Raw genomic sequence first — 15,857 nt, forward strand, 5'->3', positions numbered from 1 at the left:
TGTGATGTCCAAGAATTATTTGTTATCCATACTTTATATATATTTGAGTCAAGTACTCAACATTAAAGTCAAAAACCGTGCTCGCATAAAGTCAACAATGGGCCAGTGGAGCATAAATTAGTGTCTGACTCAAAACCCATTTTTTATTCCTATTTTGCCTGTTTTTGGTCAATCGAATGGCATGTAAGTCATCCGGCTGGCCCACGGCCATGTTTTAACCTTGCTCTGAAATTTAAAGCTTTTAAAAAAAATTATTAACTTTTTTTTAAAATTAGAAAAAGGATCATTAAGTTTACTATAAAAGACCATTCTTTTTGGTTATGTCTCACATTTCCCTCTGTACATGTCAGTCTCACTCTCACTGAATCCCTTTCAAGTTCTGTCTCAAAGATCACAACTTTCCCGGAAACTCTTCAACGTCTCACTCTCACTGAATCTATTTCATTTTCTCTCTGCACGCATGTCCTGTCCCCAAGCAATCTTCCTTTGACACTCTTACTTTGTCACTCTCTCTTTACTCTAACACTCCTTTAAGTCTCGTGTATATAAACTTTCAAACACTTGACCAAACAAAATCTTCTGCAACACTCAAAACCCAAGTGCTTAATTTGTTCAGTAAAAGCTCCAAAAAGAATGAAACTTTTTGCTTCAGAATCGTCTTTACTAATGAGTTCAGCTACTAGTTTTGATTTTTTCCTAAAACCTATTTTTCTTCATGGGCTTTATGCTTCATTACACCTAGTTTTATTGCTTTCCTTGTTAGTCTTATGGGTCGTGAACAGAGTTAATGAAGCTGGTGGGGAAGGATCAAAGGAGAGGTTAAGGCAAAGGAAGGTTTTCTGGTATAAGCAAACTTTAGCTTGTTGTTTTATTGTTTTAGCTTTCAATATTGTCTTGTGTTTCTTAAGTTATTTTTATTGGTATAGAAATGGTTGGTCTGAGGATAAGTTAGTGACTCTTTCTGATTATGCGGTAAAAACACTTGCTTGGGGTGCAACGTGTATTTATTTGCAATGTCAATTCTCCAAATCTGGTGAACAAAAGAAGTTCCCATTTTTGTTGAGAATTTGGTGGGTTTTTTATTTCTCAATTTCTTGTTATTGTCTTGTTATAGACGTTGTTCTTGACAAAAAACATGTTTCTTTCCCAAGTCTGTACTTAGTATCCGATGTTTTTTCTGTTGTTACTGGTTTGTTCCTATGTGTTGTGGGGCTTTTTGGAAGAAATGAGGGGGAAGATACCCTCCTTGAGGAGCCCCTTTTGAATGGAGGTTCTAGCGTTGGTAAGGGTGTAGAGTTGAGTAAGAAAAAAGGGGGTGATGCTGTAACCCCATATTCAAATGCTGGTATATTCAGCATTCTTACATTTTCTTGGATGGGGCCTCTTATTGCAGCTGGCAATGAGAAAACTTTAGACCTGGAGGATGTTCCTCAGCTAGATAGCAGTGATAGTGTTGTTGGGGCTCTTCCAAATTTTAGAAACAGGCTTGAGTCAGCTGACAGTGAGGGGAGTGGAGTTACCACGCTTAAGCTGGTGAAAGCACTGTTCTTCTCAGCTTGGAAAGATATTTTTTGGACAGCTTTGTTGGCGTTTATGTACACTGTGGCTTCATATGTTGGCCCATATATCATTGGCACTTTTGTTCAGTACCTGAGTGGGCGGCGGGAGTTTAAAAATGAGGGGTATCTTCTGGTTACAGCTTTCTTTATTGCCAAGCTAGTAGAGTGCATATCTCAGAGGCGCTGGTTTTTTAAGTTACAGCAAGTTGGACTTAGGCTGAGAGCAGTACTGGTAGCAATGATTTATAATAAAGGTTTAACCCTTTCATGCCAGTCAAAGCAGAGCCACACCAGCGGGGAGATCGTCAATTTCATGACTGTTGATGCAGAGAGGGTGGGTGACTTTAGTTGGTACATGCATGAACTATGGCTAATAGCTTTGCAAGTTGCTTTGGCCTTGTTGATCTTGTATAAAAATCTTGGGCTAGCATGCATTGCTACTCTTGTCACAACCGTACTTTCTATGTTGGCAAATATTCCTCTGGGGAAAATGCTAGAGAAGTTTCAGGACAAGTTGATGGAATCAAAAGATAAAAGAATGAAGGCAACGTCTGAAATTTTGAGGAACATGAGAATTCTCAAACTTCAGGGCTGGGAAATGAAGTTTCTATCAAAGATTATTGGGCTTAGGAATGTTGAGGAAGGATGGTTAAAAAGATTCGTTTATACAAATGTCATGAGTAGTTTTGTTTTCTGGGTTGCACCCTCGTTTGTGTCTGTAGCCACTTTTAGTGCTTGTATGTTTTTAAGAGTCCCACTTGATTCGGGAAAGGTCCTATCTGCACTTGCAACATTCAAGATTCTTCAAGGGACAATCGACAGTCTTCCTGATACAGTTTCAATGATAGCTCAGACAAAGGTCTCTCTTGATAGAATTGCTTCCTTCCTTCAGCTTGATGACTTGCAGCCTGATGTTATAGAGAAGCTTCCGAGAGGTTCTTCTGATACTGCAATTGAGATTGTTGATGGGAATTTCTCTTGGGATTTGTCTTCTTCCTCTGCAACGCTAAAAGATATAAATTTGAAAGTTTGCCATGGCATGAGGGTTGTTGTTTGTGGTACAGTTGGCTCTGGCAAGTCAAGTTTGCTTTCCTGTATTCTGGGGGAATTACCCAAGATATCTGGAACTCTTAAGTTGTGTGGTACGAAGGCCTATGTTGCTCAGTCACCTTGGATACAAAGTGGCAAGATTGAGGAGAACATATTGTTTGGTAAAGAGATGGACAGGGAGAGGTATGACAGAGTGCTTGAAGCTTGTACCCTCAAGAAGGATCTTGAAATCCTCTCATTTGGTGATCAGACTATTATAGGTGAGAGGGGAATCAATTTGAGTGGTGGACAGAAACAAAGAGTACAGATTGCACGTGCTTTATACCAAGATGATGATATCTATCTGTTTGATGATCCATTCAGTGCTGTGGACGCTCACACAGGATCTCATTTATTTAAGGTAACATCTTTTCTTCCTCTGATACTATGACATGTATTTTAAAAGTTTCTTTATTTGCAGTCTATGCAGAAAGCTATACTGCTCTGTGTGAGTTAATTAATTGAAATACTTATATTTTCATTTTTGTCAGCTTGTTATTTGTTCCTTGTCCTTTTATTTTTGAGCCTCTTCTTCACTTGGTCTTTTGCCTGACCATCTTTGTTTTATCTTTGAATGACAGGAAGTTTTACTAGGCATTTTGAGTTCAAAAACAGTGATTTATGTCACTCATCAAGTTGAGTTTTTACCAGCTGCTGATCTAATCTTGGTAAGCTAACATTTTTAGTGATTTTCATCCTATGCCTTGGAGGGTAGGCAATAATATAGTTGCTGGATTCAATTTGTACATTTTTGTTAGGTCATGAAAGATGGCAGGATTACACAAGCGGGAAAGTATAACGACATTCTCAATTCAGGGACTGACCTTATGGAACTTGTGGGTGCGCATAAGAAAGCTTTGTCGGCCCTTGATATTGTTGATGCAGGGTCTATTTCTGAAAAAATTATCAGTGAAGGAGATGGTGCTACAAAATGTGCTAATGGGAAAATGGAGAAAGAAGAAAACCAAGGTAATGAGAGTGGTAAAGTAGATGATGTCGGACCAAAAGGACAGCTTGTTCAAGAAGAAGAGCGAGAAAAAGGAAAAGTTGGGTTTTCAGTCTACTGGAAGTATATCACAACAGCCTATGGAGGAGCTCTTGTGCCTTTAATATTGCTGGTGCAGATTCTCTTTCAGATTTTTCAAATTGGTAGCAATTATTGGATGGCTTGGGCATCTCCTGTGTCTTCAGATGTCAAACCTCCAGTTGGGAGCTTTACACTAATAATTGTCTATTTAGCTTTAGCCATTGGCAGTGCCATTTCTGTCCTTGCCAGAGCCACACTTCTTAATATAGCTGGATATAAAACAGCCACTCTTCTCTTTGAAAAGATGCATTTATGCATTTTCCGTGCCCCTATGTCTTTCTTTGATTCCACACCAAGTGGAAGAATCCTAAACAGAGTTAGTATCTGATGTTTTCCTCTATGGATTTTAAACATTCCATTTATCTTATTTTTGGGACATTTCCCTTCATTTATGAGGATTCTAAGATTTTCTTTTCCTGCCTCTTATAGGCTTCCACAGATCAAAGTGCAGTGGATTTGAACATTCCATATCAAGTCGGGTCATTTGCCTTTTCAGTTATCCATCTCCTTGGAATCATTGTAGTCATGTCTCAGGTTGCTTGGCAGACCTTTATCATTTCTATCCCCGTCATTGCTACCTGCATTTGGTACCAGGTAACTCTTGTCACCTCATCTATTATGCTGTCTGCCAAAATTATGGCTATAGAATGCATGACCTAATAAACTTGCAACCATGCAGCAATAATTGTAAATCTCTATAAGTTTCTGGGTTTTAAAAAACATTCAACGGTGCATAATACTTGGACACAGGAGTTCTCTTAAACTTGTAATCTTGCAGCAATGTTACATATCTTCTGCACGAGAACTTTCACGGTTGGTTGGAGTATGCAAAGCTCCGGTGATACAGCATTTTGCTGAAACAATTTCAGGAGCAACAACTATCAGGAGCTTTGATCAAGAATCAAGATTCCAAGAGACAAACATGATACTGACTGATGCATATTCTCGTCCAAAATTTCATATTGCCGGTGCAATGGAATGGCTGTGCTTCCGCCCGGACATGTTGACTTCCATTACTTTTGCCTTCTCTTTGTTCTTTTTGATCTCTATTCCAGAGGGAGTTATTGATCCAGGTAAGTGATTGCAGATTGGCAACTTTATTGACTAGTATGTCATTTTAGATAACGGATGTTAAATGAGAATTACTGAATGTATTTTCTTTTGTTTAGCCATTGCGGGTTTAGCTGTGATGTATGGACTCAATCTAAATATATTGCAAACTTGGGTAGTATGGACTATTTGCAATATGGAGAATAAAATTATATCTGTTGAGAGAATGCTTCAATACAGCAATATTCCTAGTGAGCCTGCCCTTGTGATAGAAAGTAATCGCCCAGACCGTTCTTGGCCATATCATGGAGAAGTTCGTATTCTTGATCTGCAGGTAATGCAGTTATGTGGTTTTAATGACTCTAAATTCTCATGTGTTGTTTGAAATAAATAATGATGGTCGATGTAGGTACGGTATGCCCCACACATGCCACTCGTCTTGCGAGGTCTGACATGCACCTTTCTAGGGGGGTTGAAAACTGGCATTGTAGGGAGAACAGGCAGCGGTAAATCAACACTGATGCAAACACTTTTCCGCATAGTTGAACCTGCAGCAGGCCAGATTATAATTGATGGTGTCAACATATCATCAATTGGGCTGCATGATTTGCGGTCAAGACTCAGCATCATTCCTCAGGATCCTACCATGTTTGAAGGGACTATACGGAGCAATTTGGATCCTCTTGAAGAGAACACAGACGAACAGATTTGGGAGGTGGGTTCTTTTCATTTTGATTAGGAAAGAAAATAATTTCTAGTCTGTACCATTTCTTTTCTAATAAAATGCAGTCTTTTATGATTGGTATTTGAAGTCTGACTTGTATTGATGTGTGTTTTAATTATTATTTTTTTAAGGCGTTGGATAAGTGCCAACTAGGGGATGGAGTTAGAAAGAAGGAAGGCAGGCTAGATTCTTCAGGTCCGATATTCTATCATATAACATACACGTTGGTTGTTTTGTGCTTTTCAGTGTCATACAAGTCGTTTAAAATCTATTAATAAATTCAATTATTGAAAGAAATTTTTGTAGTATTATAACACTGCTTCTGCAGTTAATGAGAATGGAGAGAATTGGAGCATGGGTCAGAGGCAGCTGGTCTGTCTTGCGCGTGTGCTGCTTAAGAAAAATAAGATCTTAGTGCTTGATGAAGCTACGGCATCCGTTGATACAGCTACCGATAATCTGATTCAGACAACCTTGAGGGAGCACTTTTTTGATTGTACGGTCATAACAATCGCCCATCGGATCACTTCTGTTCTTGATAGTGATATGGTTCTGCTTCTAAGTCATGGTTAGTACGGTTGAGTAATTTATAGTTTGCTTATAGGATTTTTCAACTTCATTTCATTTAAAACTTTTTAACTGTTGCAGGACTTGTTGAAGAATATGATTTTCCCGCTAGATTGTTAGAAAACAAGTCTTCATCTTTTGCACAGCTTGTAGCAGAGTACACTGTGAGATCAAAATCAAGTCTGGCTACCGAATAAGATAATGAAAACTAAGTGTTACAATTTTTTGTTACATTTTTTTGTCAAAATATATACATGTGTGTTGACTTATGGGGATGTTTTGTACAAGACAAGCCTAGTTGTTTTTTGGCTTCAATAAACAGTAGTAATATGTTTTCTTTTTGTCTTCTTTCAGTGGTGAATTCTATTCTATGAGAATGTTAGCTTTAAGATTAGTGATTCAATTAGCAATTTTGCATCCTAGAAATCTTTGTTGGTGGACGCCAGCCTGCCAGGTGACCTCTAAAGCCAAAAAAGCTGAAAAACATTCACTTCAGAAGCATTTGTGAATAAATGTAAATGAAATCATTAATTTTCTTTTTCAGAAACACTTCTGAAAGGAAAATCATTGAAAGCAAACTTATTTGTAGTTTGGATGTGCAGCTAGTTAAACTCCAAGTCCAGATCCAGGTTCAAAGCCTGGCATTCCTTCATCTTTCAGTCTATTGTTAAGTTAATCAGTCTGTCATCAAATATATCAGACCTTTAGATTAATTTTCAATATTTCAGTCTGTTATCAACTAATAGCAACTTGTAAGAATCAAAGAGTTTTTTCAATTAGTTTAGAATAACCTGATAGGGATGTTGGTAGCTTTCAAAAGTCAAAATCTTGGAGCAAAAGTTTCCTTCCTAGATATGAATAAACAAAAACAATAATGAGTAACCTGCAGTCTTATAGCATCAGGTGCTATGCTTATATGTCGTCAAATTTGTCCTTAGATTAAGTGATGCAGACATTGCACTACTGGTAATGGAGTTCAACTGGAAAAATGTATAAAATCCAGGACAACCTGAATCGCCCGCCACTTACTGGCAGATCAATTGATATTCTGCATCGATTGATATCTCCACACATCTTCGCAATCACATTTTGTCTAGCGATTCATAATGAAACATGGGCTGGTTATCATGGCTCCATGGAGTCATCTGCCTCCAGCTATTGCTGCTGCTGCTGTCTCAACTCATCTGTTCATTGTGCTTTGTATTCTGTACAGAGTCCAAATTTTGAATGTATATTTATTATCTTTGAGATGCTAATAATGAAGGATATAACTTTTAGAAAAATAATATGAAGAAATACACTTGTAAGAGTATTCTCACACTTAAATATATAGTTATTAATAAATAGTAGTTGTATATAAGAAAAAGAGAATAAGTAATTAAATAAATAAAAAAATCAGATACAAAAGCTATCAATTTATTTTAAACATGAAAGAATTTATATAAAAAATTAAATATATGAATATATTTTCTTACATGCATTAAGCTTAGGAAATTAACATCTCTTCAACCAAATAAACTTAGAAAATCAGTACTGTTTAACGGTCAAGACTATCAAACTTTGTTACCATGCTACTTCAGGGATTCCAGTTAGAATTAGGAATCAACTCCTATTAATATTAACAGGCGGTCTTAGATAAATTATTCCCAGACTTTGACTTTCATTGTTTTTTCTCAACAAATCTCCCATTCTTGGGTTCTTGAAGAGGTGTAGAAAATCAATGTTATTAACGTTAAAAGATTTAAACAATGTTGATGATTGTGGTTCATGGCAGAAACTGAAGAAGGAGATTGAAGCAGTGACTGATAGTGAACGCTAGCAACTAAGCAAACTAACTGAGATGGTCTTGGAAGGGTATATAAATCTCTTAGCCAATGAATCTGTAGGGATGAAGACGATGATCATTGAGAAAAAAAGGTATCAAACGTTGCTTTGGAACTGGAACAGGATGCCAAAGTTCTTCTGTTGAAGAAGAAGAAGAGAAGCACTTGATTAGGAAGCAAAAGCAGCAGAAGATAGGCAATGGCAAGAAGCAGAAGACGAGCATTGAAAAGAAGCAAAAGCAGAAGACAGGCATTGAGAAGAAGCAAAAGCAAAAGACAAGGAAGAAGAAAACGCAAAAGACAGGAAGTGAGAAGAAGCAGAACCAGTGAAAGAGTTTGGATCCACCTGTAGAGCTTACTACATTAGGTTTAGAATCACCTCTCTATATGCCAGAAGTGTTCAAGAATCGCATTGAAAACTTGGGTGGGACTGACATAAAACTGGTCATGTAGAAGTCTATAAAGCCTACTGATTTGAATCTCAGGCACAATCGATTGTCAATAACATTGAAACAAGCTAGGAGTAAGTTTCTGAGTGAAGCTAAAGTGCATTTGATCGAGTGGCTCATCAAAGGGAGCTTTGCATATGGCTCATCGAAGAGTGCATTTGGTGGAATCAGGCAGTCAAGAACACTGCTGATACTCTGAAACCAGAGGCGGTTGTACAAATTTGGTGTTTCGTGTCAAATTTGAATCACAATTTGATTTTGCCATGACCAAAGTTAAAGATGGGAAGATGGTCATTGAAATCAATTAGACAATGAGTTTAAGGTTACATCAAATACAAGATTCTAACAATCAGAGAACAAACAAGGGCCTTTTTCTCATTTCCTTTAAACTTAATTTTTCAAATTTCAACAATCACTAAGTAGCTTTAGATTATTTTGTGTTTGTTATTCTTTTTTCTAATGGATTCTGCTTTCTGCAAACAATTTATTTTATCTATGATTTTTTACTTTAAATTGTTTAATTTTTTTTTCTCAATCAATAGTGCTATTTCATTAGTGAAAAAAAGCATTACATGCTTCTCATCTCATTTTTAGAGATGGATGGTCAACCTAATTAAAGTTCATATCAAGACATGAACGCCATTACAAAATATAAGTAACAACCATCACAATAGTCAACTCAATGCCCTGGAAACATACCAATAATCACATCAACAAAGTTCAACCACCAAACTTTTTTTGTGTTGTGGAATGTTTTGGTGGAATCTTTTAGGTGGAATTTTTTGTGTTGGGAGCTCCTTTATAAATTTTTCATAGAATAACATCATTTATTTTGATAGATAATATAAAAGTTTTATTAAGTGAAGAAAGATACAAAAGCAGAGTTCCAGAAAAGCAAAAAGAAACAAGAAAACTAGGAAATTAAGAAAGCTAACACAACATGATAATATAGCATCTGAACAACAATTGTTTATTTTGACACAAATTAAATCTAACTCATTCTAATGCTTCCTCGAACACCAAAAGAAGGCATATCCAGCAGCATGTGTGTCTTCAATTTAATACCTGTTATAGTCATTTAAAATAAAAAAGAAAATGTATGATATATCTAAAAACAATAGAATATACTTTCAACAATTTAAGATATTGAGGTTTTCTAATTTTAAACAATATAAACTCATATATTCACACACATTTACACATGACCCAAAAGACACCTGCATATTGGCTTAAACAGAATCCATTTAGTAAATGAGAATTTTTGCCTGAACCCTTCACCCAATAAAAATAAAATAATTAATCTAATAGTATGTATAAGGTTATAAATTCTTAGTTTAAATCTTTTTGCTGCAAGTACTTTGGAATAGGAATCATTACCTGAACAAATTAAAGCAGTAGTTTATAGCGATATCAATTAACTAAGACTTTAATTTTATTTTGTAGAAAGAGTATGGATAACTTAATTATCAAGATAAGACTCGAGGAGAAGCAACACTCTCAAGTACTCTCAGATGAAAGAGAGGGTCTCAAAGTATTGGAAGGCATGAAACCTGGCACCATTGTATCGGTATTTGTCTATGTTTGAACACAGCGGCCTCTTCACTGTCCCACGCTCCAAATAATAGGAAATTGCTTTACCACCTGGAAGTACTACTACAATTGAATCCCCTTTTTCCTCGTCAGATTCAACTGCGCAAGACAGAAGATAAGTACGAAAGCTATTTCGTTGGAACCTGGGGACGACAGCATACCTTTCAGCATCAAGATTTACGTTGTACTTCAAGGACCAATTTGAATAATCAGCCTCCATCACGAAAATACTAGGTCTTAATTTAGATATCCCAGTTGCAACTACAAGGTGTAAATGTCCTCCAAATTCTCCGGAATTTAACTGGTTCATTATAATAAACATTTTTTAAGGATATGCTCGTCAACTTATTGGAATTTAAAAACTTGTTGTTGCTACACCGAAAGTAAGGGTATTTAATCTTATTCTTCTCCATAAATGTAGAATTAGAAAATGCAAAATCAGTTAATTCTTTAACTCCACTTATAAATTTACCTCTAATAAATCCATTAAAAGTTAGTCGACAGTACATCCAAGATCAATCTCCTGCCATTTTGTAATCCTAAGTTTGATAGAAACAATAAGTAAATTATAATGTATATGGTTAATAATATGTATGAATGATATATTAATATATATATGTTCAAATTAATTATATATATAATAGCATATTATTCTTTTATATATATGAATATATTATTATTATTACTATTATATGTATACATCAAAATCATCAAAATATAACAATCGAGAGTAATTCTCATTCATGTTCACAATAAAAAAATTAAAAAAAATATGTCATTATGAAATATATTTAAATATTTTAAAATATAAATTAAAATAATATAATAACATATCAAGATAGTAAAAATGATTTCATATAATTACCTAGTGTTAAGTATTATTCCAATTCAATAACATATTAATAACTACAGGATGCATTCATTTCTTAGTGAAACAATTTATATATGTATATATTATATTATATTATATTGATTTTGAATGTTTCACCATTGAAATTATAAGAAATTACTTTACCACGTAAAGCCAATAATTTGGCTTAACCCAATTAGACCATAAAAGAATGATAAAGTATGACTAAGAGTTTAGTGATAACGAAATTATAAATATTTGCGTGCATAACTTTTTAGCCAATGCTTTAATTATATATATATATATATATGAATTTTATTTTTATTATATATTTAATTAATAGATATTTATCTTCTATTTCAACATGATAATATTGAAAGACAAATTTATGCAAAAAATTAAAGCATGATTAAAAAAATTATAAACAATTTACGTTTGTATATATCATAAATTATTTTGATTCAAATAATATTTCAATTTAAATTCTAGCTAGCTATCTCTGCTTTGTATCTTGTATAGAGCCCTAATTTTGAATGTTTCATCATTGAATATTATAAGAAATTGGTTTATCATATATAGACAATAATTTGGCATAAATAGAACTGCAATTAGACCAGAAGAAAATAATAAGGCGTACGGGATTAAGAATTTCCATCCTAACGAAATAAAATATTTGTATGCAAAATTTTTTAATGAATTCTTTAATTAATATTATCAATATACTCATTGAATTCTATCAATTTATTGATGTTATCTTTTTTTAATTTTTATTTGATATTCCTTATTTTCAACGTCTGTTAGTTTGTAGTAGAGCTGTTCACAAGCCAGGCTACTCGGCTAGGTCCGCAGGCTCAGGCCCAATTTCAACCCAACCCAGAAATGTTATATTAATAAATATAATATTTCTATTTAATTTTAATATAAAATATAATTTAAATTGACGAATTTGGATTTTCGAGATGTCAACCAGAACTGACCTGGTTGATAAAATCTCCAGATCGTATCAAACATGAAATGAAACACTTTTATAACTTAATTAATTATCGTAAATTTAATAATTACCTTTTCGTATCAATGTGAGAAAGAACACTTTTGTAACTTAATTATCATAAATCTCATAACAATGAAAAATACCAATACTTTAATTAGCTGCAGAAAAATATTAGAAGAATGAATAAATAGAAATCAAACTGCAGAAAATCCTCTGATTTATGCTTCTAAAATGACACCAACATTCAATGTTTGCAGTATCGAGAGAGGCTAATTTCTTAGGACTTATCCAATTTTGCATGCAAATAGACCAACTGGAGAAGGCTTCGGATCTTTTGCAAGCAAAAAGAGATATTGTATCCTTCTTCTTGCTGAAAGGGTATGACATTGAGAATTTGAATTTGCAGGAGATTCTTTTCATGGAAAAACATGAATATATGTGGAAATATAAGTAGCAGGACTTTGTTCAAGACTTGTCCAAATGCAAGCTTTGAACAACAATAGATGACATGGAGATGTGAACTGGGTAGAGCTCTTCTTGTGCTAAAAACTTGACTTCCTTCATAGGACTTTATCGTCCATAATGGCACATCAGTCACATAAAAGTCTAAAAATGAATATTATACATTTAATCACATTATCCAAATATTAATTTAATAAAGGTCAATTAAAGTAAGCCATTGGAATTCTAATTAATATATTATTTATTTTTATTTTTTGTTTCTATGTACGTCTACGTTGCCCCATCAATTATGCCACTTGTTCTTAATTCAAATGGTTTCGACAAATTTATTATAGTCGAATCTTAACACTCTCACCTGAATTAAAAGAGAAAAAAAACAGAGTATTTTGATTTGGTAAAATTTTTCAATAAGAACTGTAGTTATATATGTGGTAGGCTAAAAGAAGGTAGGTAAATATATAATTAATAGTATAATAAAAAATCTTAACATACATAATATATGTTCTGATGACAATATTTATTTATATATATAATGAATATTAAAAATTTCATGTCGTAGACGATATAAACACATTTGTTTGCAGCAAAAAGAACAGTTTTCTAATAATCTTTTTTATTAATGAGTGATCATTCTTCTTTCTTTTTTTTTTAAATTTAAAAGTCTTAAATTTTTCTAAGGCCTCAAATTCAAAGAATTTGATTCAAGGAAGACTTTGCAATGCACGTTTTCCTCCGACCATTTTCACTTTACCTTAAATGAGGTGAAGCATTCATTAATTAGTGTTGCTAAATGGGACCTCTATTCAATGCTATGGAAAATTTTGGGTTTAGCCTTTTTTTTCAGCTCGAGAACAAACCAAACTTCTTTTAAGGGACCAGCAAATTAAAATCACTATTCAATGAAAATAACATTTCTATCATTCGGTCAGGTTTTGATTAGGGATGAAATTTTAAGCGGATTAAGACAAAAACAATGATATTATATATTTTAATTGAACATTCCCAATTTATATTTTTTTTAGACTTTTTAATGTAATAATCTTTTTGTCAAAATATGAAGTAGTAAGAATATAAGTGTCATGGTTCGAAAAATAACTATTCTATAAAGGTGTTCCCCAAGTTTGGTACACAAATTCAACCCTACATGTACTTTCTATGTCTCATCCCTCTAAAGAATACTCAAAGAAACCCAAAATATGTCATTTCATGCAAATCAGAGTAATATGTTAAACATTTGGTCGCCCTCGTCTCAGTCTAAGGCTAAAATCCTTTTAGGATTTACTGATCATCAAGCTATAAAAGACTTTTCGAGACAAACATATAGTTAGATTTTTTGCATATGTGAATAAAAATGATGGGTGCTTTGATCAGGTAATGAAAGGGAAACAAACCCGAATAAGAAGATACTTGTTCTTGCTTCTCAATTACTAATTACACATTTTGTGGTTTCTAGATGCAGAGGGCGAATTTTATCATATTTTTTAAGCTTTTGGAATATTAAATCCAATCAATTATTGATGCTAACATCAAAGATTAGATAATAATTAATTAAGATGGACTGAGATAAGCAAATTCACAGATGGAGAGTGAAGCTTTTTCCCCATGAGGTGGATGGTTTTCCCTATCTATATTTTCACCTAGCTTAAGCCACCTAACCCCTCGTCACTCTTCAACTCCAAATTGCATCTAGAAGATGTCTTAATAATTGCACAAGACTCTAATACGTTTATTATTACACATCAATGATTTTGACAAGTCAACATTTTATCCAACACCACCACCAAGAAACAATATCTTAAAACTTATTAGCCCTTTAAAATTACTGAAGATATGGCACATTTTTTCTTCACATTCATGGTATAGAAAAATAAAATCAATGTTGCACTGTTCCCTCTCCCCTTAGAAGTCAAGCAACACGTAAAAATCAAGTGGAAGCTTCTATTATAGTGATTTTTGTGTATGTTTTTTTCCAACCACTAACTTGACTAAGTTGGTTGGATTTGGTCTTGTCAGCAGACTCCTTTAAAAGTCCTAAAGTTTTGCCTCTGTTCTGTTTCCATCAAACTCAAAGCCCTGAAACTCTCAAAAACCAAGTTTTTAAGATGTTTTACCCATTTTTCTGTGGAGCTTTCCACCACCAAAAAGAAGATGATGATGAATTGTGGAGCACCCCTGCTTCCACACCAAAAAAGTCGAGAAGAAAAAAGGATAGCAAGAACCCGTATTCGACGCGTGGACTTGACCAGTTTTCTGCTCTTTTAGCTGAACTCGAAGAGAAGAGACAGCAGATTTACTCACAGATGGGATCAGAAGGTATAGTTCGTTTTGTTTACAAGAACTCAAATGATTGTGTCCCGGTTGTGGTAAAGCTGAAGGACAAGAAAGAAGAGAAAAACAAGACAGAAGATACCAAAGATCATCACCCTGAAAGCTGTGTTTCTGAAGTTGTGGAGAAGCTGCCAACCCCACCAGAATCAGATGAGAAGATTGAGCAAAAGAAGAGCTTTTCATGGAATATTGTTAAGTCACAGGATTGGAGAAGGCCTTCTTATTACATCCCAGCAGTTATAATCTCGATTCTGTTGTTCCTAGTATTTTTCGGAAGGTCAGTTGCAATATTATGCACTTGTATGGGCTGGTACGTAGTTCCTACAATAAGTGGGGAAGGTTCAAATTTGAGAACATCAATGAAGAAGAAAGATTATGTGAGAAAGTTGAGTGGAAACAAAATGGTAAGTGGGAAATTATCTTCTCCCAAGAATAATAAATTTGGAGCTATCAGAGACAAGTCCCCACGGTAGTAGGATAACAGGAAAAACTGAAGTAACATCATCTGATCTTTTTTGTTTTGATTTAAGTCTGTCTTTCACTTTATTTTTTTCTTCTCTTGTTGATGTAAATAACAGTCTGTATTATATGACTTGAGTTAATGTTGAGAACAATGTGATTTAAGTTGCTTTGTAATTACTTTTCAAAAAAAAAAAAAAAGTTGCTTTGTAATTGTACAGAGTGTGGCATTTTCTGATGAAATTTGAATGGGATTAATCCAAGTTTTGGTTTTAAGTAGCATTGAAGAACATGTTATGCTAAAGGATGCACTGCATCTAGCTAATCACTAGAGATTTTGGAGAACTGGTAGAGAAGTTTCAGAATTGAAAAGTTTGCTAGGCCAACTTGGGATACCATAGTTAGGCAACTAATCAGCACATAGTAATATCCCTTGTTCCTTTACCATATGACCAAGATCTTATTATCAAGTATAGTTGTTTCAACAGTTTGGTATTAAGTAGGAGTCAGCATGGTTCGGTTTGGTCGGTTTTTGATTCGGTTTTAATAAAAATCAATTAAAAAATTTCTCTATAAATCGATCGAATTGAACCGTGCAAGAAGTCGGTTTCGGTTGATTAAAACCGACTACGGTTCCGTCGGTTTTGAAGATAATTGCGATTTGGGTTTTCGAAAAACACCTTAAGAGTAAAAAAACTCAACTTTGGACAACAGGATTGTCTCAACATCATATAAAAGCAACACTGGTTGCCTCTTGGAGATGGTTGCGATTTGGGTTTTTGAGAAACCATGGTTCTTGAAGAAGGCAAGGACAGAGTTGGGCTTATAT

The 15,857-nt window shown here is 34.2% G+C and overlaps 2 protein-coding genes across 3 annotated transcripts; both read left to right on the forward strand.

Moving 5' to 3' along the window:
* Window positions 350–6,423, forward strand: LOC18599762 (ABC transporter C family member 3). Of its 2 annotated transcripts, none has more exons than XM_007029858.2 (10): window positions 350–3,009; window positions 3,230–3,316; window positions 3,407–4,051; window positions 4,165–4,329; window positions 4,514–4,808; window positions 4,905–5,119; window positions 5,195–5,500; window positions 5,641–5,704; window positions 5,838–6,077; window positions 6,158–6,423. In XM_007029858.2, the coding sequence occupies exons 1-10, from the start codon at window positions 634–636 to the stop codon at window positions 6,271–6,273; spliced, it is 4,509 nt and encodes a 1,502-aa protein (XP_007029920.2). In that variant the 5' UTR covers window positions 350–633; the 3' UTR covers window positions 6,274–6,423. The 2 variants fall into 2 exon arrangements, with proteins under 2 accessions (XP_007029920.2, XP_017976103.1); XM_018120614.1 differs by having other exon boundaries at window positions 5,201–5,500.
* On the forward strand, window positions 14,172–15,246 carry LOC18599763. Its single transcript, XM_007029860.2, has one exon. The coding sequence runs from the start codon at window positions 14,344–14,346 to the stop codon at window positions 15,040–15,042; it is 699 nt and encodes a 232-aa protein (XP_007029922.2). The 5' UTR covers window positions 14,172–14,343; the 3' UTR covers window positions 15,043–15,246.

This window comes from Theobroma cacao, chromosome 5, assembly GCF_000208745.1.
Source record: "Theobroma cacao cultivar B97-61/B2 chromosome 5, Criollo_cocoa_genome_V2, whole genome shotgun sequence".
Taxonomy (NCBI): Eukaryota; Viridiplantae; Streptophyta; class Magnoliopsida; order Malvales; family Malvaceae; genus Theobroma; species Theobroma cacao.